The 27,954-nt window shown below is 54.2% G+C and overlaps 1 protein-coding gene across 3 annotated transcripts; it reads left to right on the plus strand.

The window, feature by feature from the left end:
- The first annotated feature begins 2,855 nt into the window (after positions 1 to 2,855).
- Positions 2,856 to 27,858, plus strand: GRAMD1A (GRAM domain containing 1A). Of its 3 annotated transcripts, XM_055552212.1 has the most exons (20): positions 2,856 to 2,889; positions 3,673 to 3,993; positions 12,737 to 12,947; positions 13,036 to 13,056; positions 13,533 to 13,617; positions 13,750 to 13,853; positions 13,935 to 14,030; positions 14,775 to 14,855; positions 18,141 to 18,253; positions 18,428 to 18,578; positions 19,100 to 19,298; positions 20,753 to 20,896; positions 22,422 to 22,540; positions 22,635 to 22,777; positions 23,336 to 23,439; positions 23,525 to 23,698; positions 23,799 to 23,886; positions 25,160 to 25,267; positions 25,352 to 25,472; positions 27,412 to 27,858. In XM_055552212.1, the coding sequence occupies exons 2-20, from the start codon at positions 3,722 to 3,724 to the stop codon at positions 27,502 to 27,504; spliced, it is 2,427 nt and encodes an 808-aa protein (XP_055408187.1). In that variant the 5' UTR covers positions 2,856 to 2,889; positions 3,673 to 3,721; the 3' UTR covers positions 27,505 to 27,858. The 3 variants fall into 3 exon arrangements, with proteins under 3 accessions (XP_055408187.1, XP_055408188.1, XP_055408189.1); XM_055552213.1 differs by having other exon boundaries at positions 2,871 to 3,993; XM_055552214.1 differs by lacking the exons at positions 2,856 to 2,889; positions 3,673 to 3,993 and adding an exon at positions 8,111 to 8,239.
- Positions 27,859 to 27,954: the final 96 nt, after the last annotated feature.

The raw sequence follows: 27,954 nt of genomic DNA on the forward strand, positions 1-27,954 counted from the left end.
CGGGCCTCCTGCATGGGGAGCATGGAGTCTGAGCCGTTGGACCATGAGGGAAGTCCCAGTAGCACTATTTTTAACAGTCCAAACTGGGAAGCCCAGAGACACAGTTTCAATCCCTGGGTTGCATGGCAACCCACTACAGTATTCTTGCTTGGAGAATCCTATGGACAGAGGAGACTGGCTAGCTAAGCTCTTTGCCCACAGGGTCGCAAGGAGTTGGATACGACTGAAGTGACTCAGCGCCCACACACATACACACACATGCACACATACACACACATGCACACACACACACACACTGGGAAGCCCTCAAATACCCATCAACATAATCAATAAGTAAATAGTAGTATTTATCTCCAATTTATTTCATCAGTGGAATACTGTACAATAGTAAAAATGAACAAATTTCAGCCACACACATTAAAGTAGATGATTTGCAAACAAAATGTTAAAAGGAAAAAGCCAAACACAAAAGACTTTGAAGTGTGCGATTCTATTTATATGACATTCAGAAACAGGCAAAACTAAATGAGGATTTTGGAGAATATGTGCTCAGGTAATAAAACAGCAAAGAAAAACAAAAGGAAAGAATTAACTTAGAAATAAGGGCATATTTATCTTTGGAGCGGAGAGAGATTTGGTTGGGAAGCACTCGGTGGCATCTGATGGGGATGAGATTGGGTGGGGGGAACAACATGCTTTTTCTTGACCTGGGTGGTGGGTCCATGGGAGTTTCCTTTATAATTATATTAAGTCATTTATATTTTATGCCATTTCTTGTGAGTAATATCTGTCACAGAAAGATTTTTAAAAACATAAAATACCAAAGGAAAAAAATCTAGGAAAAGATTTAAAAGAACTTTACATGAAACATTATTATTATTATTATTATTTTGGCCACTCTGCATGGTATGCAAGATCTAAGTTCCCCAACCAGGGATTGAACCCACCCCTCTACAGTGGAAGCATGAAGTCTAAAACACTGGGCCGCAGGGAAGTCCCAAGAAACATTATGTTTCCAAAGTACCTTAACATATGGTAGTTGTGTTTGCAGAACAATGTGAATGAAAATGATACTGTATACTAAGACTGACAGTAACTTTTATGTGCATTTTGCCACAACTTAAAAAAAAGAACCTAAACACTCAGAGAGGAACATTAAGACATACCTAAATACATTCAGTGTAACCCCGTGTGAAAATTTTGGAAAACTCAGTGTTGTAAAGATATCAATTGTTGGTTGCTGCTGCTGCTAAGTCCCGTCAGTCGTGTCCGACTCTGTGCAACCCCATAGAAGGCAGCCCACCAGGCTCCCGTCCCTGGGATTCTCCAGGCAAGCATACTGGAGTGGGTTGCCATTTCCTTCTCCAGTGCAGGAAAGTGAAGTTGCTCAGTCGTGTCTGACTCTTCACGACCCCATGGACTGTAGCCTGCCAGGCTCCTCCATTAGAGCATAACAATTAAACTCCCATTGTTGATTTTTTCCCCTTGGAATCTGACAAGCCAACTCTGATAGAAGAAGGACCAGATAGAAAGACTTGCTTCACCACATATCAAGACTTACTTTAAAGATGAAGCAATTGAGGGAATACCTCATAGATTCAGAGTTAGGCAGATCCACAGAACCAGCCTGGGCATTTAGAGGCAGAGCCACACAGGTGAGGCACAGATGGCCAGGCAATCGGAGGGATGCTGGCTACCCACAAGATACCCAAGAAGCATATCCAGGAACATTTAGGGTAGCTCAGCTGCTCCTTAGAGCAGAGAGCTGGAAACAACTCAGGGTCTATGGACAGGAAAACTGGATAAATATATTGTGGTGTTAATTCCACAAGGGACCCTTGTGCAGCAGCAAATATAACTACCTACTTCCCTGGGAGGAATCTTAGAAATAAAGCTGAGGGAGAAAAGCTAGTCATAGAAGATGACACACAGATGGTTGGATGGCATCACCAATTCAATGGACCTGAACTTGAGCAAACTCCAGGAGATGGTGAGGGACAGGGAAGCCTGGCATGCTGCAGTGCATGGGGTTGAGAAGAGTCACGATTTGGCGACTGAACAAAGAATGTTCCATTTTATAAAGCTCAAAATCGAGTAAAGCTAAAATTATAATAGTTAGGAATGCATGTCGATCTGATTTAAAAAATAAACTATTAAAAGAGGGACTGATAACTGATAAATGAGGGGTGATGGAGACTTCTGGAAGGGAGGCAGGGTGGGACTCACAGTGACATGCTGGCTCTCAAACTGGGTCTGAGGGGTTCGTTTTACTGTTAAACTTGCTACCTCACAACTAGGCTCCAGACAGCCTTTAGCATGTGTCAATTATCATGTAACGAAATTGAAAAAGAGCTAAGCTGTGGGGAATGCCAGCTTTTACCAAGCGGGTGGAGAAGACAGAGCTGTGCGGAGTGAGAAGGAGCTGTCAGTGGGGTGCCCTGGAGTGCCAAGAGAACCCACCAGAAGGAAGGAATTGGAGTCTCGAAGGTTCCCAGCGCTAAGAGCAGGATGGGAGGATGAGGATGGGGAAGAGTATCAGACCTGGCCGCCCGGGGGTGACGTCTGGGCTTGGAGGAGCAGTGCTGGGGGAGAAATGGGGACAGAAGCTACAGTGACTGGCTGCAGCCAACAGGAAAGATGGAGCCGCAGAGCCCCAGAACAGAGTCAAGAGGGAAGGGCCTCCTCTGAGGTCGGAACACCCCCACCCCCACTCAGCCCTTTCTCCCTGGAACAGTTGGCCAGAGGGGAATCTGACTCCAGCCGGATACTCTATTCCGCCTGACAAGGTCGTGACTCCCTGGCCCAGCCAGGACTCCCGGGGGGGAAAGAATAGGGCCTGGTCACCTGCCCTAACCACACGCTGTGAGGACAGGACGAGGAAGCCATAAGGTAGGGGCATTGGGGTGTCTGGGAAGGCCTCTGGGGTCCCAGCCTGGCCTGTAAGGCTCAGGTTCTTCCCAAACCAGGGGAAACCCTCTCTGGGTCCCATGGGTCATCCTTCCCTGTCCCCACCTCCTCAGCAGTGGGGTGCCAAGAAGCTCTCACCGTGTCCTGCGGTGAGGACAGACAGACACTAATCTCATCTCCCCAGACCCATGTGGCCTCCAGTATCATAATCACAACGGCAGGAACTGGCCTCGTTCCCTCCCTTTGTTTGTCTTGGGAGGGGCAACTGCTGAGCAAAGAGAGAAGGGAAATCCTGGCCTTAATCAGCCGTTACTCAGGCCCCTGGGCCTCTGGGGCCCTCTCAGACCTGGCTCCTTCCTGGCCCTGTGTATGGGGAAGGGAGCTGGGGTGGCGGGTGTATAGAGAACCCAGGGCTTGACCGCAGTGCATTCACGCTAGAAAAAAATAAACCTCAGTCCAGGGGCACGAACAGACCACTTGCCGTGTGCCAGACCCCGGGCTAGCCCTCCACTTGTCAGAGCTCCCTGACACTGCCCGGCCACCCTCGGAGGTCGCTATCAGGCCCTCCAGCTTCCAGAAGAGGAACCAGGGTCACAAGGGAGGATGTTGGCCGAGATGGGAAACCCACCCAGATCTCTCTGACCCCCATGCTATGCTCTGAAGCTCAGCTGACCCCTCCTCCCACTGGGGAACAGGAGGTGGTGAGGGGCAGGGTCTGCACGGGAAGTCTCCCCTTCACCCCTTCACCTCTTCTTTCTCCCCCAGAGGCCACACCACAGTCCAAGACCCCCGGCTGGGTGGCAGAGCCATCCCCATGGCTGAGTTCCTGCCCCTGCTGCCTTGTACACCCTTGCTGACCCAGGATGCCTGTGCCCAGGACTCACGGGTGCCCCCAGCCGAGGAGCCGAGCCAGGAGGCACAGGGTGGCAGGGTCCAGGGCCTGGCCCCTAAGCGCTGGAAGCTCCTGGAGGTGCCCACCATTCAGATAACACCAGCCAGCAATGAGGAGTCACCCCCTTGCACTCCACCTGCCCAGTGCCTGCAGCTGCCGAGGACCCCATACCGGGAGAGTTCGCCCCAGGACAGGTCAGACCTAGGTGGTGGGATGGGAAAGGGGTTCTCTCTCTCAGGACTCAAGCTCGAGGGTGGGTTCCCTGTGGCTGGCACTGTCCTGTTTGGGGGTTGAAGGTCAGTTAGAATGTGGCTTTAGCCCCACAGGGGCCTGACTGGAAGTTGTAAAATATATGCAGATAAAAACTGGAATATGTGTTGGGATAATCAGCTATGCTCAGCTGAGCACTGCTTACGAAGACCAGAGGCAAATACTCACCAACTGGTGTTTTTCAAACTTTGGGTCATGACCCATTTAAGGGCCATGAAACCGATGTAGTACACTGCAGTGAACACTTTTTCCCCCAAATAGAATCAGGAGAGAACTGAACATAACACAGTGTAAAAAAAAATAATAATAATAAAAAAAATAAATAAAAAGAATAAGAAAATAACACAGTGTAGCAGGCAGTGAACAAGTGTGGTTTCCTAGCAATTTTGTGACATTACATATACAGCAGACCCTCCATACCTATGGGAGTATTCTAAGACCCCTGTGGATAAACTCTGCAGATGCTCAAATCTCTTACATAAAATGGTGTCGTATTTGCATATTAAACTACTCACACTCTCCTGTTTCGAATACCTCTAGGTTACTTACAGGTTTCTGTGCTGTGCTGTGCTGTGCTCAGTCGCTTCAGTAGTGTCCAACTCTTTGCGTGTGGCCCCGACCGTGTGGCCTGTAGCCCGCCAGGCTCCTCGGCCCACAGAATTTTCCAGGCAAGAATTCTGGAGGAGGCTGCCATTTCCTACTCCAGGGGAATCTTGCCAACAAAGGGATTGAACCCCTGTCTCTTGCGTCTCCTGCTTTGTTGGCAAATTCTTTACTGTCTGAGCCACCAGGGAAGTTCCAAATACAATGTAAACAGTTGCCAGGCAGCAAACTCAAGTTTGCTTTCTGAAAAAAATTTTTTTAATTGAAGCACAGTTGATTTATAATGTGTTAGTTTCAGGTGTACAACAAAGTGATTCAATTATACATACATATATATATCTATTCTTTTTCAGATTATTTTCTACTACAGGTTATTTATCTTAAGATGTTGAATATAGCTTCTTGTGCTATACAGTACATCCTTGCCATTTATCTTTTTTCTTTTTGGCTAAGCCACAGGGCTTTCGAGATCTCAGTTCCTCAACCAAGGACTGAACCCAGTACCAGCAGTGAAAGCGTGGGGTCCTAACTGGACTGCCAGGGAAATCTTAGACTCCTAATTTATTGCTTTCCTGTTCTGGAAAATTTTTATACAAAAATTATTATGCTATACACCTGAAATTAATATAATATTATCTATCCAGTTTTTAAAAACTGAAGTATAGTTAATTTACAATGTTGTCTTAGTTTCAAGTGTATTCCTCCCAGAATTAAAAAAAATTCTGTTCTGATCTTTGATTGGTTGAATCCATGGACGTGGAACCTGCAGATATGAGGGCCTATTCTATTTCTAATTGTGTACTTGGAGACCAATATACAAGGTATTTCCTGTTGCAGCTTATGGGCAAAAAAAAAAGTTTAAACAAAACTTCTACAAAGAAACACTACCTCTGGCACAAGGAGACAGAACAAGGAGGTTGAAGGCTGTAGGAGGAAAGAACTACATTGGCCTTTAACAGAAATGTCCATTGTGGCTTTTTCCAACAAAGAACATTTGGATAAGAGTTAAAGTTTATGAAGTAGGGCTCTGTGTGTTAATGTGGAGAAATCTCAGAAATAAAGATGATGAAGAAAAACAGGTTGCAAAATGATAGTAGGAGCCTAATTCTGTATCTTTTTAAAAGATTTTGAACAGGATATATTGTTAGTGGATGCATCTTGATGGAGAAAAAGGATAGAAAAATGTACAAAAATGGTAAAATATCCACATCTATTATATATGCTTGGTGGGGACCAAGATAACTCTTGTATTTTTCTTGTTTGAAATAAACATTCCCTAATTAAAAATTTTTTAAGTATTTCATAAGAAGAAACAGGCCAAGAGAAATACAAAGAAAGAGAACAGTGAGACAGAGGGAGATGGTGGGAGGAGGGCCTCACTGGGATCTGACCCTGAGATCTGACCTTGAGAGGCAGTTGTCCAAGAACTGAGCTTTCCTACGGAGGGAAAGGCCTGGGGGCAGGAACAGGAACTGGGGAGTCAGAGTAACAGCAGGGAGGCTGGGTAAGCTAGAGGCAGTGAACAAAAGGGAGCCAGAGAAGTTTAGAGTGGAGTCTTTGGCAACTTTGCTTTTAGCTGGACTGAGGTGCAGCCAGAAGACTCTGTACAGGAGGGCTTCGACCTGACAGGCTCCTTCAGGCTGTGTGTGGGGGGGTAGCAGGCTGTAGGGGTTGGGAGGGAGCAGGGAGACCAGGGAGGAGGCTGTGTGATGGTCCAGGAGGGAGAGGATGGAGGCTGGGCCAGGGTTGGGGCAGTGAGGGAAAAGAGTTTAAACTGGATAGATTTTGTAGGAGGAGCCTACTGGGTTTGCTGAGAGACTAGAGGGAAAGAGAGGGGTCAAGAAAGGCTGAAATTTGGGGCATTCCACCCACCAAAATGGGCATCCCAGGCAGAGATGTTGATCAAGTCTCTACCTGCCAATGCAGGAGATGCAAGAGTCGTGGGTTCGATCCCTGGGTCGGGAAGATCCCCTGGAGAAGGGAATGGCTACCAATTCCAGTGTTCTTGCCTGGAGAATCCAATGGACAGAGGAGCCTGTCCGGCTACAGTCCACAGGGTTGCAAAGAATTGGACAGGACTGAGTGACTGAGCACACACCCACCAAAATGGAGAAGTCAGTGGATGTTTTAGGAGGGAAAGGGTGTAAGTGTGGAAGAGCCGTGGGAATGGAGTTTTTTTCAAGAGGTAGGAACAGCCTGTCCTGGAGAGGGCTGGGGAGCAAGTTTGAGCTGGGGGGCCTGTGGCCAGGAGCTGTGAGGTTCTGCGCACATATCTGTGTTCTCGGGGGAGGAGTCCAGGGCACCGAGAGACCCGGGCAGCTGCTCCAGAGATAAAGGTGGGTTAGGACATCAGTGGAGGATTGCGTCCACCAACAGTGACCCTGGCGACTCACTTTCCATCTTTGAGGCCGGGGCTTCCCCTTCTATAAAAGGGGAGCACTCCCACCTCCCCCGCTCCCAATCCAGTCCTGTGGGAAAACCCTGATCACAGAGTTAGTGGGGTTCCCAGGACTGGGTTGACTTGCTCGACGTCATGGTTGACTGGGGCTGGCACTGAAAGGGGTCCCCAGAGACGCCGCTCAGAGATGCTGAGAGGGAGGCGGCCTAGGGCCCCACCTCCTTCCCGCCAGCTGCTGTTCCCCGCGTCCCCACTGCCCCAACACCTCCGTTTCCCCGAATTTCCCTCCCATCCTCAGCTCCGCCTCCTCTCTCAGTTTCCGCCCCGGGTGGGGAGTAGGGGTACGTAGAGCGCCCGGCCAGAGGCTTCATTGGAGCGGAGGACCCCTCTCTGGGTACCAGGCGAGCGCGTCCGGCCTGTGCCCAGGCTACCACGGCGGAGTTGTGTTTCTGATAGAGTCCGTCTCTGTGTTTTTCCGTTTCGGTCTTTCCCCCTCCCCGGTCCATTTCTCTGTCTCTCTCCTTAGATCCTCCGTCTCTCTCTTTCTCTTCGCCCCTCTTCTTGCTCTCTCCGGGCCCTGACGACCCCGCCGGCCCCTCTCGACCTCTGTCTCGCTCCTCCTGCTCCTGCGCCGCGTCGCTCCATCTCTAATTCTCCCTCCAGCATCGGATTCCTCCCTGGGGTCTCGCTCGGTCCCCGCCGTCCCTCCCTCGCCTCTGACCAGCACCCGCCCCCCCCGCCCCCCCCCAGGTCTCCCTCTAGTTCTCACCTCCTTTCCCGCCTCCCCTCCGGTACCTTTCTCCCTCCGGGGATCTGAGTCTCTGCCTCGAGGCCCAGCCGCCCCTCCCCGCCAGGGCCGATCCCTCCAGGCCACTCGTCCCCTGCAGGGCCGATCCCTCCCTTCTCGCCCCCTCCCGCGGGCGGGGGGGCGGTGCCGTGACGCGCGGGGCGGAGGCAGGAAAGCGGAGCTGACGCCGCGGCGGCGTCCCGCGGCCCCGGCCTTTTGTGCGGGCGAGGGCGGCGGGGTTGGGGCGGGGGTCGGGGGCACTGCAGCCAAAGAAGGAGAGGCGGCTGACCGGCGGGGACGCCCAACGCCGCCCAGCCCAGCACAGCCCGGCCCGGCCCTGCCCTGCGGCTGGGCGCGCCCGCCGCGCCGCATCCATGTTCGAGTGAGGACCGCGGCGGGGGCGGGGGCGCGGGGAGGTACTGAGGGGTCGCTCGGGCGGGGGCTCCACGGGCTCGGCCCGGCGTGGCGCGATCGCAGCCGAAGTCCAGGAGCTTGGGCACCGGGGTCAGCCGGAGGGGAGGGGAGGGAAGCCTCGGGGGCCCAGGGGTGCACTCGGGGATGGGGCGCTGACGGCGGGGTAGCCCCCCGGGTCTGCTCGGCACTGCCCGGACGCGATGTGCCAGCCTGGCGGAGCTTTGGCTCGGGGTCCGGGGCTCATCGCGCTAGGAGCGCGGCCTGCCAGGAGCGCCCCCGGCCTCCTTTGCAGCTGCTTGGGAGATGAGGAGTGGGCGCGAGGCTGACCCGGGTCTTCAGGCCTGCGGTCAAGGCTGGGCGGAGACGAGCCCCCGCCGACCAGGCTCCCAGGCCCGTGAGTCCGGGGCAGGCCCGGGAGCAGCCTCTCCAGGTCTGAGCCCCCCTCTGTTCTGGTCTGTCTCAAGTCTCGAGGTTGCTCGGATGGGGTCTTCTACGTGGCCGGCCGACCGCGTGTCTCAGATCCTCTGGGGTCCTGAGCACGGAATTGACCTAGTAGTCCCTGTCCGGGCCCAGAGTATTCTAGATCATGCATTATAGGTGTCTTGGACGTGTATGCGTATCTGTGTTCCTGGTGTGCAAGCAGATGTGATCCTCTTTGGCTCTGTGGTGTGTGTGGCTTCATGTGGTATTGTAAGCTCCGTGTGTGTGTCTGATTGGGATCGTAGTGTGTGTCTGGGGCTTTGTGTGTGTGGCTGTGACTTTCCGTGGTTGTGTTTGTGTACTGTACCTCATTCCATCAGACATCCGCGTGTCTAGCTGTGACTCTGGAGTATGTGTGCATGTGTCTAAGCCTCCTAGTGTGCAACAACAGCTGTGGTCCTCCTTGGCCGTGTGCCTGTGTGTGTGAATTTATTATCTAGGATTCCATCTGTGGCTCCAAGTGTCACTGTAAATTGCCTGTGTGTTCAGTTGTGACTTTGTAGTGTGTGTATGCCTGTGTCAGGGGCTCTTTGTTTGCTGCTGTGACCTTTCACCTCTGTGTGTGCTTGTAATTTACCTCTGTACCTATTAGCATAGTGTGCAAATATAAGTCACCAGTGTGCCCATGTGTGACATTATTGTCTGGCCCCGGCCTTGGTGAGTATGAGTGAAACCCTCTGGGGGTGTACCTTAAATCTACGTCTGATTCCATCTTTGTAGGAAAGTTCCTGTGTGTGTCCCTTTATGTCATTGTTGTATGCCCCTGGCTTCCATGTGAGCAGCTGGGACCCTCTGGGGCTTTGTGTGTGTGAAGGGTGTGTGAAGAATACGAGAGAGAGACCCCTTGTGGCTCTTAGTGAGCCTGGGACCCTCCCTTTCGAGACCTTGGGTGTATCCTTGACAATCTAGAGCAATAATAATAGCTGACATTATTATGAAAGTTCTCCTGTGTATAAGACGTGTCCCACGCATGATTTCAAATTCAGTCCCTGGCCACTGTGTGGTCGAGGTGTGTCCACAGCCTTCCAGGGCTGCGCTGTTCCTGAGTCCTTCACGGCTGTGTGTGTGTAGGACTCTCAGTCACTCGTCAACAGCATTTGCAACAGCATTTGCCACGTCCATCTCGTGCCACGTAAGAGCAGGTCTTCGCTCTGTCTTCCGCTCCTGATGGGAAGTGCCATGAGAACTGAGCTGAGCCTGGACTTAATTTACCTGGGTGGTGCCTGTGTTAGCTGGGGGCCTCTGGGACTGTTCTTTCACTGTGTGGCCCTCTCTGTCACTGTGGAAATGTTACTTTCAAGTCTCCTCCAAAACTTCCCTGGAGCTGTATGTGTGAACGTACCTGGGACTTTTCTGTTTCTGTCACCCTCTGCTTCATGTCTTTGTCTTGCATGCAGGTGTGTGTGTGACTTCTGGGGCATTGTGTGTGACTGTAATATACCTGTGATATTACTGCTGGGTGTGTAGGGGTGAGGGGTGGAGGAGATGTCTTACAACTGTGGGGAACTGCGGTTTGCCTGGGACCCTGGCTATGTGTGACCCACGTGGAGGGTCCCTTTTGTGCACACCCGTGCACAAAATGCCTCTGCCCCACTCTGCCCAGAGGGAGCTGTTGGCTCATTTAGGCCCAGGAGGCCGGAGGTGAGGTGTCTGCAGTGAAAGAACCCCATTCTCGTCCAAGTCCCTCCAGCCTTGTCACCATGGCAAGGCCTCTCCACTCCACTGCTGCAGCCTGCCTGGTGGGGCAGCCGCATGGTGTCAGCACTTCCTCTTTGTACTGCCGAGAGCAAGATCTGGGGGTACAGGCCGTGCCCTGGCTGCATGTGCTGGACCTGTCTGCAGGAACCCTCCCCAGACCTGCGGCTGCAGGAGTATAGGAGGGGTGGAGGTCTTGAGCTCAGTCACTTCAGTCATGTCTGACTCCTTGCAGCCCCATGGACTCTAGCCCACCAGGCTCCTCTGTCCATGGGATTCTCCAGGCAAGAATACTAGAGTGGATAGCCATTTTCTCCAGGGGGATCATTTCAGGCTGGAGAGGCAGGAAGATGAGGCAAGAGGGGAATGTGATCACCTCTCCTTCAAACCCTTCCCCCGGCCCATAAGGGCTCTCAGGGTGAAGCCCAGACTCCTGCCCAGGGCCCACAGGGCCTGTGGGTAGGCCTGGGGCCTCCCATCCTCCTTCCCCAGCACCTCCTGGCCACCTCACTCCTCCTTAGCCTTGCCAAGCTCAGTCCTGTTCCAGAATTCACTGTTCCTGCCCCTAAAACAGCCTTCCCCGGCCTTTTGCCAGATCCGTGTCCTTGGGGCTCAGCTCAAGTATGCCCTGAACACTGCCCTGCCCCCACCAACTTAGTCCTCCTTTATCTCTGGGGTCCTCCAACTTGAACTTGCATTAGAGTCTCCTGGGTCCCGCCCCCACTTCCTGATTCAGGAGGTCTGCAGTGGGTCCCGGACTCTGCATTTCTAACCACTTCTGGGCACTTCCTCTGAGCAGCGCTGCTTGGTAGCACTGACCAGTGTCTGAGGTCATCCTCCTCATTTACCTTTTCTCTTATTGATCATCCCTGTTCCCTAGTCAGAATGCCAGGTCCCTGCGGGCAGGTGGTACATCTGTCTTGCCCCCTTCTGTGTCCCCAGTGCCTGGTGCAGGGCAGGGGCTCTGTGTGCACTCAGAGAGTGAATGGCTGGAGTTGGGGTCAGTTGGGTTAGGCTGAGGTGTTTGTGCGATACCTGTTGGAGTCAACATGGCACTTTGGCAGCAAATGGGCTGGCTACGTGACAGCCTGGCTGTGTGCTCCATTTCAGTCTGACAGTTCTTAATAAAGGTGCCTTCCAAGTGGTGGGCTTTATGTATATATGTCCTCCTCCAGACAACCCTGTGAGGTGGATGTTGCTATTAGTCCCATTATACTCGAGAAGAAACCGAGGCCCAGAAAAGTTCAGACACGTGCCCAAGGTCACACAATGCAGGGGCCCAACTGAGATCTGCAAGGGTCTCAGGTTGCCAAGGGTTGGGCAAGTCATACACTTGGTGGAATACAAGTTTGGGGGTGGGGTAGGTGGGGGTAGGTGGACTGAATCACTCATTCAGTGAGTGATTCAGTCCACCAAGGCAGAAGCTTGCGGAGCACCCGCTGTATGCCAGGCCTCCTAGGCAGGGGGGTGCACCTGGGGATGAAACCCCCTCCCCCTGTGAGGTGCACCTGCTGGTGTGGGAGGATTTGAAACAAGAAAATACAGAAATGCAGGAGAAGTGATGAGAATGGTGGAGAGGGAAGGGGCTTGGGAGGAGGAATGTGCTTTACATGGAGAGGCGAGGGGAGGCATCTTAGAGAAGTGAGCCCTGAGCAGGGGACGGGCTGAGGACCTTGCCTTCCCCTGGAGTAAAGTGCAGCGGTGGGGAGAGCTTAGACAGGAGGGCCCTGACCTGACTGGGGAGGAGGCTGCTGAGATGTCCAGGATGGAGAGCCTGGAGGCTGGGCCAGGGTCCTGGTGCAGGAGGAAGTAGGCAACATAAAAACAATGGAAATAGATCTTAGAGCTGGAGCAGGGGAACCTGCTAACAGATTAAAAATGAAGAGTAAATAGGAAAGAAGCAGCAGCTTAGGTTTTTAGCTCAGGCAACTGAGTGGAAAGTATTTGTTCAATAAATATTTATTATATGAATGAATGAATATGTTAGTTTGAAAAACAACACAGGCGTGACTGAGAGCTCACTTCGTGCCAGGCTGTGTTAGAAGCCCTTTACACGTATGGACTTGTTTAACCCTCCAAACAAGAAGATGACATGTGTTTCTTACCCCTGGGTTATAGATGAACTCACCAAGGACAGGGAGCTGGGGGGCCTGCTCTGGATCATTCTGCGAAGAGGTGGAACAGGGTGGGTGGGTGAGAATCAGTGGGCTGAAGCGGGACCCCCCATACAGGCCCATCGCCATCCCCCAGCCTACCTCCCCTCATAAGAACCCTCTTCCTCTCCCCCCAGCACAACCCCCCACTCTGGCCGGAGCACTCCAAGCAGCTCTCCGTCCCTCCGTAAGCGCCTGCAGCTCTTGCCCCCAAGCCGACCCCCGCCTGAGCCAGAACCGGGCACCATGGTGGAGAAGGGGTCAGATAGCTCCTCAGAGAAGGGTGGGGTGCCTGGGACACCCAGCACCCAGAGCCTGGGCAGCCGGAACTTCATCCGCAACAGCAAGGTTGGTGCCAGCTCAGGTGGGGTGGGGGCAGGGTGGGAGGACAGGGGGATTCAGGGGATCCTTCTGACTCCTTTCCTTTCTCTTGCAGAAGATGCAGAGCTGGTACAGTGTAAGTATCTGGGCAGGGGGCCTTGCCGGAGGGATGAGGGAGGGGGACAGGTACTGGGCCCAGGGGCCGCTGGCTGCCACTGTCAGAGAGTGGGCGCTGGGGTCAGGAGACCTTGGGGGGTGGTCTCATCCCAGGCTGCTACTTACATGCTCTGTGACCTTGAGTGAGTTGCTTAAACTCTCTGGGCTGCTCTGTCCTTGAGAAACAGTACCCACCTTACTAGACTGAAGGGAACGCTCCCTGAGAGTCAGTGATGCTGGTGGGTACCGGACACAGCACCTGGCTTCTGTAGCAATCAGTAAATGGCTCTCATCATGGTTACTCTTGTGTTATGGGCAGTGGGAGCCAGAAGTGAGCTAGACACTGAAGCCTCAGGCTGTCCCGGGCTGAGACTGAGGGGTGCTGGGAGCTTTGGGGGGCAGAATTTTAGGGGTGTGAAAATCCGTCCCAGTTCTTACCTCCCAAACGTCCCCCAGATGCTGAGCCCCACATACAAACAGCGGAACGAAGACTTCCGGAAACTGTTCAGCAAACTCCCTGAAGCAGAACGCCTCATTGTGGGTGAGTCGTCCCCCCACCGCCCCCAGCCAGACCCTGAGCCCCCAGCTCTGCCCTCCTGACCCTCCCCGCGTGCGCCGGCCAGGCCAGCCTGTGACTCGGGTGTCTGCCCGTCTCTCCTCTCGGCCGCCTCAGATTACTCCTGTGCCTTGCAGCGCGAGATCCTCCTCCAGGGCCGCCTCTATCTCTCCGAGAACTGGATCTGCTTCTACAGCAACATCTTCCGCTGGGAGACAACCGTGAGCCGACCCAGCCGGGACGAGAAGGGGCCCCAGGGCGGGCAGTGGCCTGGCCCCTTCTGACCCACCTTTCATTCTCAGATCTCCATCCAGTTGAAGGAAGTGACGTGTCTGAAGAAGGAAAAGACGGCCAAGCTGATCCCCAATGCCATCCAGATCTGCACGGAGAACGAGAAGGTGAGCAAGAGGAGAGGCGAACAGGGGTCCCGGGTCCCCGATCTTCACTGACTCCTCTCTCCTCCCCGCCACCCAGAGCCCTGTTCACTTTGCACCCAACTTCTCACAGGGAATACCCATTCTCTTTACCCAGCCTGGGCTCCCATCATCTCTAGCCTGGACCCCTGAACCTGCCCCTGACTCAGGCCCTGCAGTCTCCCCTCACACAGCTGCTCAGGGATAGTCTTAATAGACAAATTCTATCAGCTCAGAGGCCTTTTCTGCCAGGAAGCCTTCCTTGATGCTCTGTCTATCGTGATTGTTGCCTCATGGTCCAAGATGGCTGCCTCACACCAGTGGCCCAGACAGGAGAAAGAAATAGGGAGGGAAAGCTTCACAGCAGACTTCTCTTTGTGTTTTCTTGGCTAAAAGGGGATCTGTTAGCCACTCCTAAGTGGGCGTCAGAGACTGGGTATGTGCCCTGGGCTTCCCCCGAGCAGCCCAGCCACTCTAGGCTGACCCTGTCTCCTGCCCTGGACTTTGAGTCCCGGGGCAGGGCTAAGGTCATCTCCTCATCACTGGGACTCCAGAGTTGACCATTGCTGGACTGGCCACAGAACTGACATTCTGTTGGGTGAGCGAGGAGATGACTGAATAGCTACCTCGGGCTGGGGAGCCAGGAACACAGTGTGTGCACAGGTAGAGCTTCCCCCTCCCTCTGGCCTGGTGTCTCCCCCACCGTTCATACTCCTCTCCCTCCTGCAGCATTTCTTCACCTCCTTTGGGGCCCGAGATCGCTGCTTCCTCCTCATCTTCCGCCTCTGGCAGAACGCGCTGCTTGAAAAGGTAGGCCTGGGCGAGTCCTGGACAAGGGGGCTAGAGGCCGGGCGGGGGAAGGGGGACCATGGAGCCAGGGATGCTAGGACTCGGGGAACCCCTCCAGCTCTTCCTCATGGGCAGCAGGTCCAACGTACCTGTAGCTTCTCCATAGGCCACTCCCCACTGCCCAGAGGGCCTCCACGGGCTCCAGTGCCATAGCCCACCCGCAAGAAATGCATACCCATGGCCCCTTAGTAACCACCAATGAATCAGAAATGCTCTGAAGGGACTTCCCTGGCAGTCCAGTGGTTAAGACTCTGAGCTTCTAATGCAGGGAACGTGGGTTCAATCCCTGGTCAGGGAACTAAGATCCCATATGCTGCATGGCCAAAAAGAAATAAAGCTCTGAAAATGGGGAGACTTGGGGTATGTTTGGCAACAAAACCTGACTTGAGCTAACATGGAGATTTACAATCCCTGTCAGCACCGTCTGACCGAACTTGGTGCTATGCTGTCTGATATGGTAGCCACTGACAACACGTGCCCGTTGAACTCTTGGCTAGTGTGACTGAGGAACTGTATTTTTAATTTAATTTCAGTTTGAATTAATTTAAACTTAAAAAATCCTGTGTGCTTCTTATATAACACAGGTCTGTATTTATCTCAATTAATGGGCCACAAAATATTTATGTGTATGACTGGGGTCAATCTTAAATATAACTGTGATTCAACATAAAATTATAGTAACCAGTATAGAATATACCAGTGATTCTCAAACCAGAGTTTCAGGAACCTTTTACACTCTTTAATTATAGACTCCAAGGAGGTTTTGTTTAAGTGCAGTATATCTGTCAATATAAACTGGTTTAGAAATTGAAACTGGGAGCTTTTTAAACATAAGATACACAAATACACTTGGATTAGCCACCAGAACAATGATAATATCACAGTCTCTGGGAAAACCCAACTCTACAGTCATAAAATAATAAAAGTGAAAAAGGCAAGTAATATCTTATGCTACTAACACTTATCATATTTAATGGAAATAATTTTTCCCTCATGCATTCCCTAAAAGGGTCTAGGGGACACCCAGAAATTGGACCACACTTTGAGAACCTCTGGATACTAATATAATACAGATATTTGGGGTATTACAGTATAGGCACTGTAAAATGTTTCTTATATCCCCAAATTTCTTAATTTTGAATCAAGTTTTACCCCCAAAGATTTTGAATAAGGGATTTCAGACCTTTACTTATCACATTCTGATAGTCTATTATGGGCCAGCTTTGAGTGGGCTGTCCTGGAATGACCATTATGGTTGAATGGGTTTATGTAGCATGAATTTGGCAGCAAGCAGCTAAAAACCCAAGCAGACAATGGTTTAAGCAAACAGATGCTGAAGTACTTCAGGTAGTAATAAGGATAGCTAACACTTAACAGAGCTACTGGGTGCCAAGAACTGTTCTGAGCTTTCCATGAATTAACTTACTTAATCATCACAGCCACCCTTTGAGGCAATATGGTTATCTTTATTCCACCAAGGAGGCACAGAGGGAAAGCCTTGCCCATGGTCACATATGCTTTTCTGTGGCTGAGTGGGGTTCTGACCCATTGTAGTCAGGTTCTGGAGTCCACTTAATCACACTGATGCCCATGTAACAAGAGGTATGGAGGTAGGCAATCCTGGGAGAGGGGAGTGGTTGGGGGCTCCCTGCATCATTCAGGATCCAAACTCTTACCCATTATTTCACACCATCATCCTGCTGTTGATGTTTTTTGTCCACATGCTTATTGCCTCATGGTTGCAGTATGGCTGCTACAGCTCCAGATGTCGTGCCCTCACTTAACTATCCCAAACGTGAAGGAAGAAAGGGATGGATGGAAAGTGGGCATTCCTTTATCAGGAAGGGAAAGCCTCTTTCAGCAAACTTTTCCTTACATTTCTTTGGCTAAAACTTGGTCACATGATCACCTGTGGTTGCAGAGTTATATGGGTTATATGGCAAATGAAAAAATGAATTGGTATAAGCCACTTTTAATTCGCTGGGGCTGGGGAAGATTTTCACCTCAGACATATCAGGGTCCTGCTGGCAGGAAGGAAGGGTGGATAGATGTTGGGGTCTGCTGCTGCTGGCATGCAGCACCTCAGAAGGCCCAAACACACTCCTCTAGCAGGGCTTACTCACATCCTGTCCTCCAAGGGGGCTGCAGCTGTGGCCATCCTCAGGGGCAAGAGTCCTAGAGCAGGAGCCTGAGGGAGGGACAAGGTAGCATCAAAGTCTTCAGGGAGGCTGAGGGCAGCCAGACTGCTGGGGATGGAGTTCAGCCCTATCACTGAGTGCGAGTCACTGAACCCCATCCATCAGATGGGTACCATTCCTTCCTTGTAGCACCTGAGCTGGCCCCAGAATAAGTGCTCCATCACGTCAGCTCTTGGGAGGTAGTGCAGTCCAATAGTTAGCTCCAGGGCTAAACCAACACTCTGGGATCACCTCAGTACCTCCACTTTCTAATTGAATGATGTTACGCCACCTCTGTGGGGCTTCCCAGGTAGTGCCAGTGCTAAAGGACCCGCCCGCCAGTGCAGGAGATGAAAGAGATGTGGGTTCAATCCGTGGGTCAGGAAGATCCCCTGGAGTCGGAAATGGCAGCCCACTCCAGTTTTCTTGCCTGGAGAATCCCATGGACAGAGGAGCCTGGCTGGCTACAATCCATGGGGTGGCAAAGAGTTACACGACTGAGCACACACACACGCACCTTTGTGCCTCATTGTTATTATCTTAAAATGATGATAATATTAGCACCTACTTGACAGAATTGTTTTGAAGACTTATTAAGTTGGCACACATGAAGAGTTAGAAGAATGCCTGGCATATGGTAACAACTCAGTGAATGTCAGTTGCTGCTGCTGCTACTATTATTAATATTACTATCTCATCAGTCTCATCTAGCCACTCTAGTCGTGGGTACCTCCTGAGGACGCCTGGGAGAAGTATTGATAGTTGGGGGCATGACTGCATGGTGGGTGGGAGCATTGGCTCTGGAGTCTGGCTGGGTTTGAACTTCTCCGCTCTGGGCCTCTTATTCTCCTCTATAAAACTGGGAAGTTTAACCTGTAGCTGTGAAAGTATTGTGAGGACCTAAGGGAAAATTCCCCAGTACACTGGCTCCCTACCCAGTGGGTTGAGAGATGTCTGCTATGGGAAGTCATGCTCCCCCTTGTGGACACCGGCGGAACTGCTGAAGCTGAGCCCGGTGAAGGGCTCTGACTCTTAAGGTAGAGGCCAACCCAATGTCCTGCCCATCCAGACGCTGAGTCCGCGCGAGCTCTGGCACCTGGTGCATCAGTGCTATGGCTCAGAGCTGGGCCTCACCAGCGAGGACGAGGACTATGTCTGCCCCTTACAGCTGAATGGCCTAGGGTGAGTCGATGGTTGGTGGCTGGTTCTGGGGGGTTGGGAGGAGACACAAGGGACTGTGTCCATAGCTCTGGAATCCTGGGTGGACCGAGATGGGTGTACAAAAGTTTGGGAGACCAGGAGGGTGTGTGGAATCTCAAAGATCACAGTGGTCTCACTCCCTCTCTTTCTCTGCAGGAGCCCCAAGGACGTGGGCGATGTAATCGCCCTGAGCGACATCACCCCCTCGGGGGCAGCTGACCACAGCCAGGAGCCAAGCCCCGCAGGTTCACGCCGTGGCCGCATCACCCCCAACCTGTCCCGGGCCAGCAGTGATGCAGACCATGGGGTGAGCAGGCGGGTAGAGGAGAGAGGAGGGTGCTGGGTGGGGCTGGGGAGATGAACGGACTCACAGATTGAGGGCACCAGCGGGGAATGGACAGAGAAGAGGTGGCTGGAGGGGTGAGTGAGCGAATGGATGGAGGAATGGGATGGAGCTGGGAAGATGGGTGTGGAAAACAAGCACAGGTAGAGAAAGAGAGATACAGACAGAGATGGGACAGGTAGATACATGAAAAGGGGGAGAGACAGAAGAGCCAAGAGAGAAATGGATAGATGGATGGACGAGGTGGGTGCAGTCAGATGAGGCCTGGACAGGACAGGCATAAGAAAGCTTACGACCCAGGCATCCAAGACACGCCTGACTGAGAAGCTGAGAGGAGTCCTCCTCCGGGTGGCCCCAGCACCTCTTGCCAGTCAGCTATGAGCGGTACACACAACCTCCCCAGCATTGGTTTTCCTACAGTCTTGAAGCCTTCTGATGGATGTGGGCACCCAAGGGACAAGCTTGGATTAAGCTTTTCTCTGCAGGCAGAGGAGGACAAGGAGGAGCAGACAGACAGCCAGCCAGATGCCTCCTCCAGCCAGACAGTGACCCCGGTGGCTGAACCCCCGAGCGCAGAGCCCACCCCACCTGACGGGCCCACCTCCCTGGGTCCCTTGGATCTGCTGCCCAGTGAGGAGCTGTTGACAGACACAAGTAACTCCTCCTCGTCCACGGGGGAGGAAGGTGAGGCAGGTGGCCCATCTCGCTTGCTTTGGCTATACGAGACAGACTTTACTCAGACGGGCTGACCAAGGCAGTTGCTGGCTCACAGGACTGAAAAATCCACAGCACAGGCAGATAAGGCATTCACGTATTCTTGTTAGAAATCTGTCCGTATTTCGCTCTGCTTTGAAGGCAGCTTAGCAAGGTGGATAGGGGCATAGATGGAGCCCCATAGATGGCTGGGGCTCAAATCCTGGCCACGCCACTTCCCAGCTGTGTGATGTGGGCAAATTATTCAACCTCTGAGCCTCATTTTCCTTATCTGAAAAATGGGTTGACAGTAATAATGCCTACTTCATAGGGTTGTCGTGAAGAGACAACTGTTATACATAAGCTGCTGCTGCTAAGTCGCTTCAGTCGTGTCCAACTCTGTGCGACCCCAGAGACAGCAGCCCACCAGGCTCCCCCGTCCCTGGGATTCTCCAGGCAAGAACACTGGAGTGGGTTGCCATTTCCTTCTCCAATGCATGAAAGTGAAAAGTGAAAGTGAAGTCACTCAGTCGTGGCTGACTCTTAGCGACCCCATGGACTGCAGCCTACCAGGCTTCTCCATCCATGGGATTTTCCAGGCAAGAGTACTGGAGTGGGTTGCCATTGCCTTCTCCTATACATAAGCTATTATGTATTAAATGGCTTAATACATGTAGAATGCTTGGGCCAGTCCATAAGTGTTGGCTTATTTCCATTGGCAGCAGCAGCATTTCCATTTTCTCCATGCCAACTTCCTTCTCAGGTAGCTTCTACTCTTATGGGGGCAGAAAGAGCTCCAGCCCTGCCCCGGATAAGCCTAGTGGAAAGAAAGCCTGCTTTTCCCAGTGATTGCACCAAGCTCTAGGGTTGTTTCTGATTGGAGAGCTGGCCTACTCCTGAGCCCACCACTGTGGCTAGTGGCCTGGCCTAGGTCACATACATATATGCACATATACACACACCCTGAACCAATCACTGTGGCTGGTCTGGGACACACATGTATGCGTGCACACACACCCCCACCCGAGTCCCATCACTGTGGCTGATGGCTTGTCCTGGATTACACACACTTGTGCATGCCCACACGCACACACCCTGAACCAATCACCATGGCCAAAGACTCAAGGTTATGAGCTTGAGGGTGGGCTTATGACAGGTCCACCCCCGTCGTCACTGGGACTGCAAGCATGTAGGTCTAGGTGTGTGCTCCACCTTCAGCGCACAGCGATGGCTCTGATTGTCTGGCTTGGGGCGCACGCCCACCCTAAAGCCATCCCGTGGTGGAGGGAGCGGAGTTGCTCCATGTCGGTGTCCACTCTGGTCCAGGAGGACAGGGCTGCCCAACCACCCCACAAAGCCTGGGAGTGGGGAGGCATGCCCCTCCTCCACCGAGGGAACCCGAGGAACGCAGGCAGCCCCATGCACTGTCCTTCTCTGTCACCCAGCCGACCTGGCGGCCCTGCTGCCTGACCTCTCCGGCCGTCTCCTCATCAACTCCGTCTTCCACGTGGGTGCTGAGCGGCTCCAGCAGATGCTCTTCTCAGACTCGCCCTTCCTGCAGGACTTCCTGCAGCAGTGCAAGTTCACAGGTCAGGGGCTGAGGTGGCTGGGGTACAAGGGGAGGGCGCGGGGAGGAGCAGGCCAGGAGACCGGCAGGAACCGCCATGCAAATTGGGTGCGGTGGGTCAGGGAGTGAAAAGCAGCGATTGTGAGACAGAGGGGCTCCACCTCCTACCAGCTGAGTGGCCTTGGGCCAGGCGCAGACCTCCTCTGTGCCTCAGTTTCTTCCGTGTGGGGCGGGTGTGATGCTACCTGCCTTGTCAGGTTCTCGTGAAAACTAAATGAGTCAGTACTGGGGAAGTACCTAGAACAGGAGCAGATAGGAAGCCACTTAATAAATATGAATTAAAGACTGCTCTGTCAGGCCAGTGCAGAGCCCAGGACAGATGAACTTGAGTCCTGTGGGAACAGCAGTGAAGAGATACTGACACAGATAAGCATGTGTATCAGAGGGGTGTGATCTAGGGGGTGTCAGGAAAGGGTGCTGGAAGGATGTAAATTGAAACTAAGGCCTGAAGGAGGAACTTTCCTAGGGAAATGGGAGGGGGTAGGAGAGAGGAAGTCCAGGGAGGCCAGCAGGGTACCTGCAAAGGTCCTGATGCTGGAGGCAGGCATTGGGAGAAGGCCCCTGGGGTTGGGCCCCCAAGGCCAGGTGTGGAGGGGGGAAGCCACAGCACCAGGGGAGGCGGAAGGGCTGACCAGGAGACCAGCAGGGAGCTCGGGAGGCTACGAAAGAGGTTCAAGCAGGGGAGAGGCCTGTGTCTTTTCTTGATTGATGAAAACGAACCATGCAGCATCCTCTGCAGAATGGGTAAGACTGTGCCTTAGGTTGGGAGCTCTCGAATCCTCCCAAACTATGCTTATATTCTGGAGAGAGGGGCACATCAGACTGAGAAGCTCAGACTCTGTCCAGCAGTACTGGGGAGTCATAAAGTGTTGTAGGGAGGGACAGGGTCAGCCTTGGCTGTTAGAAGCTCCCCCTGGACCAGAGCTGGAGATGGAGGCCAGAACCTCAGGGGGAAGCTGGAGAGGTGCCCTGGAATGGCAAGGATGGGATGAACAAGGACAGTGCCCAGGCAGTCAGTGAATAGATAGTGTCCAGGATGAGGCCTAAGGCTCTGCAGGGAGCCTGAAGGATGGTGGGGCCCAGCAAAGAGGGGCATGTTTCAGGGGTTGGGGAGGCCAGTGGCTGTGCGGGATCCTGACGACTTCCAGGGGAGGTTTTCAAGAGGTCGCAGGACCCTAGGTCTCAGGCTCAGGGGAGAAACCAGGACTGGTAGCATGGAGACAGGGCTGCAGAGTGGATGCAGAGGCCCAGGAGGGCTGAGAAGTATGGGCAGGAGAGAGGTCCTGGCTCCAAGGGTCATCAGCATCTAAAGTTTCAGGCATCTAGAAGGAAGATGGGGCAGACACCGGGGTGGGGGCAGGGAGGAGGTGCGGGTTTAGGAGCCAGTCTCCAGAGAACTGGAACCTTCCCCAAAAGGCTGGGTCTCCTACTGCCCGAGGGCAGAGGACTGGAGAATGGTGTCTTCACTCTGCTCCTCCATCCCCCAGACGTGACCTTGAGCCCCTGGAGCGGGGACAGCAAATGCCACCAGCGCCGAGTGCTGACTTACACCATTCCTATCAGCAACCCGCTGGGGCCCAAGAGCGCCTCTGTGGTGGAGACACAGGTGAGCCGGGCAGGGTTTCCGGTGGGTGGGGGGGGGCCAAGGGTCGGGGTAGGGAGGATGGTGCTGACTCCTGGCTCCCCCTTTGACCCTGCAGACGCTGTTCCGGCATGGACCCCAGGCGGGAGGGTGTGTGGTAGACTCCGAGGTGCTGACGCAGGGCATCCCTTACCAAGACTACTTCTACACTGCCCACCGCTACTGCATCCTGGGCCTTGCCCGGAACAAGGCCCGCCTCCGGTAAGCTGCACCCTGGCCCCGCCACCTGACACCCGGGTGGTCCCAGGGTCCCCTGCCACATTCTCCCTGTCTCGAGTCACCCGCAGAATGCTGGTTGCCACCCTGGCAGATGAGCAGAAGTCAGGAACACCCCGAGGTGGTTGACCTGAGCCACCAGAAGGGCGGAGTCACCACTGACCAGGAGGGGAAGGTGGGGAGGGCTTGGGAGAAGACCAGGAGCTCAGCTTGGGACATGCTGAGGTGTCTCTCAGACCCCCACGTAGGGGTGGACACAGCCGCAGGGTGGAAGGGGTTCAAGGGTGAGGTGCGGGCTAGGATGGCAGTCTGGGTGGGCAATGCACTGAAGATCTGCCACAGTCACGGGTGTGGACAGAGAAGGGGCTGCGGGCTAAGTGGGGTGTTGTGTGGGGATCACGGGGAACCCTTGCGGGGGATGTCTATTTTGTGTGTGGGTGACACGGGGCCCTCTCTGAATTAGAAGAGGGCACGCACCCCCTGGGGAATGGGACAGCAAGGCTGCAGTCAGCCCCTGACCCCTTCCCCCGGCTCTGCTCCCAGGGTGTCCTCCGAGATCCGCTACCGGAAGCAGCCCTGGAGCCTCGTGAAGTCCCTCATTGAGAAGAACTCATGGAGCGGCATCGAAGATTACTTCCACCACCTGGGTAGGGGGCAGGGGCCCGGACGGGCCGCAGCTGGGGTCAGGGCCAGGCTGGGGCAGCCATGCAGAGCCCTTTCCTGTGTCCGCAGAGCGAGAGCTCGCCAAGGCCGAGAAGCTGTCCCTGGAGGAAGGCGGGAAGGACGCGCGGGGCTTGCTGTCTGGCCTGCGCCGGCGGAAGCGGCCTCTGAGCTGGAGGGCTCACGGTGATGGGACCCCACACCCAGACCCTGACCCCTGTGCCCGGACTGGCATGCACACCTCGGGTGGGTTCTGTCAGGCCTGGTGGGGGGCTGGGGAGGAGCTGGGGGCCTGGCTGGGTTAAGTAGAGATGAGTCCTTCTGACTTGGAGTTGCTCCCCCACAGGCTCCCTCAGCTCCCGCTTCTCAGAACCGTCTATGGACCAGGGCCCCGGGGCAGGCACCCCCAGCGCCCTGGTTCTCATCAGCATTGTGTGAGTAAGGGGGCTGGGCTTGGGGGGATCAGACAGGCCTGGATCTGCACCCTGGCTGTGCAACCCTGGGCCAGTGCTTAGCCTGTCTGGGCCTCTGCTTACCTGGGAGCGTGGGCTCACCCCACAGCAAGGGTTAAGGAGGCGATATTTGGGATGCACCCAGGAGGGCTCCTCAGCTTGTATCGCTCAGTCTGTCATGGAGAGGTAGTCCCCGCAGGGAGATGGAAACCCTGGGGCTCTGGGGGCAGTGGTCAGAGGGGGTGTGGCCTCGCCCAGGGAGCTGGAGGAGCAGGCTCCCAGGAGAGGTGGAGTTAGGTAAGCCAGGAGAGGTTTACGCATGGAGGTTTCAGGTTTTCTGTGCTCAGCCCTGAGCTGTGTGACACGAGGGACACAGTAGTGACCAGCAGTCCTGGGGCAAGACAGGTCTGGGATGATGGATGAGGGATGTGATGGAGGGAATGGGCGAGGCTGACAGAGAAGCCTTGGGAGGCTGGGGAAGGCTTCCTCCAGGCCAGCCAGTGGGTCATTGGGGAAGGCATCCTGGGAAAGCAGAGGACTCAGAGCTGAGACCACCCCCCACCCACAGTGGGTTTAGGCTGAAGGACCCACCTTCACAGAGGCCTGAGCTGGGGGACCCACCTGCACACAGGCCTTGCCTGGGGGTATCCTGGCCTGGTGAGGGGTGGGCTCCCACATGTACAGAGGCCTGGGCTGGGAGCAGGGCACTCTGAGGAAATGGAAATGAGATCCATGCTCCTGCCAGATCATGGCCAGTGAGAGATTGGTCTCGTGCTCAGCCTCTGGGCCTCAGTTGGCCAGTAACAGCGGTCCATGAGGGGCTGTGTGGCATGCTCAGCTTGGGGCTGCTGGGGTTGGGGGTCAAGGTGTGGCCAGGACAGGCTGGGCAGCTCTCATCTCTTTGTCTCCCCCTCTCTCTGCCTTCTCAGGATCTGTGTGAGGTAGGGTCCTGCGTCCTGCCCTCCCTTCCCCTGTGTCTCGGCCCCTAGCTGCAACCCCTTCTCCTTACTCCATGCTCCCGTCTCCCCCAGCGAGGTGACCGGAGCAGCAGTTAATGGCTCAGGCATCAGGCTAGCCTGGATTTGAACCCTGACTTTGGCTTGTGTGATCCCAGGCACGTCACTCACCCTGTCTGAGTCTTGGTTTCCTCCTCTGGAAAGAGAGCTAGTCATGGTGCCCCTTCAAGGCATGGTCAAGTGGGTGCCCACCACTTGTGGGAGCGTTGGTATCCTGACCTCTGACCTTGCCTCCCCAGCCTCATCATCCTCATTGCCCTCAACGTCCTCCTCTTTTACCGCCTCTGGTCCCTGGAGAGGACAGCTCACACTTTTGAGTCCTGGCACAGTCTGGCCCTGGCCAAGGGGTGAGTGGGTAGCCCCAGGGGGTTGGGAGCTTGGGGAGGTGCGGGGGAGGCCAAGACCCCACTTGGGCCCTGTCTTCCCCACAGTAAGTTCCCCCAGACGGCCACGGAGTGGGCGGAGATCCTGGCCCTGCAGAAGCAGTTCCACAGCGTCGAGGTGCACAAGTGGAGGCAGATCCTGCGGGCTTCCGTGGAGCTCCTGGATGAGGTGTGGCGTGGGCTGTGGGGTCCTACAGTCATGTCCCGAGATGCAGCATAATGCATCCGGGCCTCGCTTTCCTCCTGTGTTAAATGAGGAAGCCATTCATAGTCCTCACCTCCCAGGGTTGCTAGAAATCAGTGAGATGGAAGATAGAATTGATTGCTTCTCATCCTAGGGAAGAAGTCCAGGATGTCTTGACTTCAAGCATGGCTGGATCCAGCCACCCAACAGTAATAAGAATCAGTCTCTCTTACCTTCTGTTGACTCTGCCCACCCCCAGGGCTGGCTTTGTTTCGGGGGCATCCCAGGTGGACCGAGATGGTACCTGCAGCTCCAAGGTAGCAGCCAAAGGAAGGAGCTCATTCTCACTGGCTACTGGGCCACGTGCCCATCCCCCAACCAGGCACAGAAGCCAGGGGTAGACACAGCTTGGTCCCTGAACCCCTTCCTGCCTGTAAGGTGACGAAGGGATCATGTGAGGGTGGGAAAAAGGTTCTCCAAAAGTCAGGGATCTCATTTCCAGGAGGGGTTGCCCCAGACACCCGCTGTAGTTTGCTGGCAGTGTCTATTCAGACAGCCAGGTTCAAATTCTGACCTGTGACCTTGTGCCAATGACTTCACTGCTGGGGCCTTGGTTTCCTCCTCTGAGAATGGGATGATAATCAGAGTTACTCCAAAGGCTGCCAGGAGGATTGAAGGAGTTAGCATCCAGGACTTCCCTGGCGGTCCAATGGTTAAGACTCCAAGCTTCCACTGCAGGGGCTGTGGGTCCGATCCCTGGTCAGGGAACTAAGGCCCCACATGCTGTGGAGTGTGGCCAGAATATAGTTTTAACTAGAAAGGAGTTAGCCTGTGAGTAGCGTCCAGCTCACGTAAACACCTCGCCTATGTTTGCTGTTATTAGTGGGATCCTGCAAAGCAGGTGCTCAGTAAATGTGGTGGTGCGTCAGCACAGGTGCCAGGCGCTGGGGAGCATCTGGCCTTGACTGGGTGCCCAAGGGCATCATAGCCCACATTGCTGGGTGATGCTAAAAGTCCTTTCTGGTCACTCTGAACCGTAATGCTGAGGTCCACCTTTAGGGGCCTCACTGCACCCTGAAATCATGCTAGGAGGAAGGGGAAGGGCTGTGCAGGACAGGGAGGGGGGATCATCGAGGCTGGTGTGCCATCACTCAGAGATAGGAGGTCAGGGCCTTCCCGTCCTGAATTCAGTTCTGATTATATTCCTCTGCCAAGGGCATGGAATTGACTACACAAAGTAACTCTAACAGCAGACGTTGATTGAGCCAGACAGTTCTAAGAGCTAAAATGACCAACTGATTTGTTTCTCATGGCCAACCTTCGAGGGGGATGCTTTTGTTACCACTCCACACCTCCCACCCCCTGCCATGTAACAGACAGGAACAGAGACATTCCCAAGGTCGCATGGCAGGGAGTAAGACTCGCTAACATGCACCCAGCACTCTGTGTGCCAGGTCCTAGGCATACACCCGGGAGATCCCTGAAGTAATCCTGTGATGTAGGAATATTACTGACTAGTGTCTCAGCCGAGGGACCCGGGATGGTTAAGGGGCTTGCCCAAGGTTACCCCATAAAATGGCTTGAACCCAGGCCGTCTGGGCCCCTTCCACATGCTGCCTTGGTTGTTGTTTGTTGTTCAGTCGCTCAGTCATGTCCAACTCTTTGCGACCCCATGGACTGCAGCAGGCCAGGCTTCCCTGTCCTTCATTATCTCCTGGAGTTTGCTCAAACTCATGTCCATTGAGTCGGTGATACCATCCCACCATCTTGCTCTCTGCCTGTGAGAAGTCAGACTGGATGCGGAAAGGCTCCTCTCTCAGCACAGGCTGACCTTGGCCTCTCTGGACCTTGCCCAGTTCCTCAGCTGCAGGATGGTTGGGGTGTATCACCCCTACCAGCACTCACCCCCCACCTCTCCCCGCAGATGAAGTTCTCACTGGAGAAGCTACATCAAGGCATCACCGTCTCAGACCCTCCCTTCGACTCCCAGCCACAGCCTGATGACAGCTTCTCCTGAGGACACACGGCCATCCTCCTAAATGGACAGATAGACACAGAGGCTCGGTGGCCACTGCTGGCACAGTGTGAGCACCGGGAGCCTCCCGCCCAACCCTCCCGGTGGCCTGGCCAGGGGCCACACAGACACGGGGACCACAGAACCGAGATGCACTTTAGACCAGCGTGTGCGAGTCCAGCTGCCGTCGCCTGCCCTGCCAGGGAGCTGGCCCAGCCTTTGGCAGGCCCCCCACTAACTTATTGTGCCCATCTGGGGTTGTGGGGCGCCTCCTGGGGTACACGATTCCTTCAGCTCTGGGTTTAATGTATTATATTTATTTGGGGCTGACAGCCCCAATAAAAGGTTGGAAATGGCTGTGATTGTCCTTGCAGGGCCCTGGGAGTGGTGAGAGCCTCCTGTTACCCTTGATCCCGCCGCGGTAGGAGGGGCGTACGATCCATTTTCTGGGGC

The sequence above is a fragment of the Bubalus kerabau genome, chromosome 17, assembly GCF_029407905.1.
Source record: "Bubalus kerabau isolate K-KA32 ecotype Philippines breed swamp buffalo chromosome 17, PCC_UOA_SB_1v2, whole genome shotgun sequence".
Taxonomy (NCBI): Eukaryota; Metazoa; Chordata; class Mammalia; order Artiodactyla; family Bovidae; genus Bubalus; species Bubalus kerabau.

Bases quoted from the DNA above. Each gene is read 5' to 3' on its own strand.
- GRAMD1A (XM_055552212.1), top strand. From the start codon at position 3,722: ATGGCTGAGTTCCTGCCCCTGCTGCCTTGTACACCCTTGCTGACCCAG. The intron at 13,618-13,749 runs GTGAGTCGTCCC...CGGCCGCCTCAG, and splicing joins AGCAGAACGCCTCATTGTGG to ATTACTCCTGTGCCTTGCAG. The intron at 23,699-23,798 runs GTGGGTTCTGTC...GCTCCCCCACAG, and splicing joins GACTGGCATGCACACCTCGG to GCTCCCTCAGCTCCCGCTTC.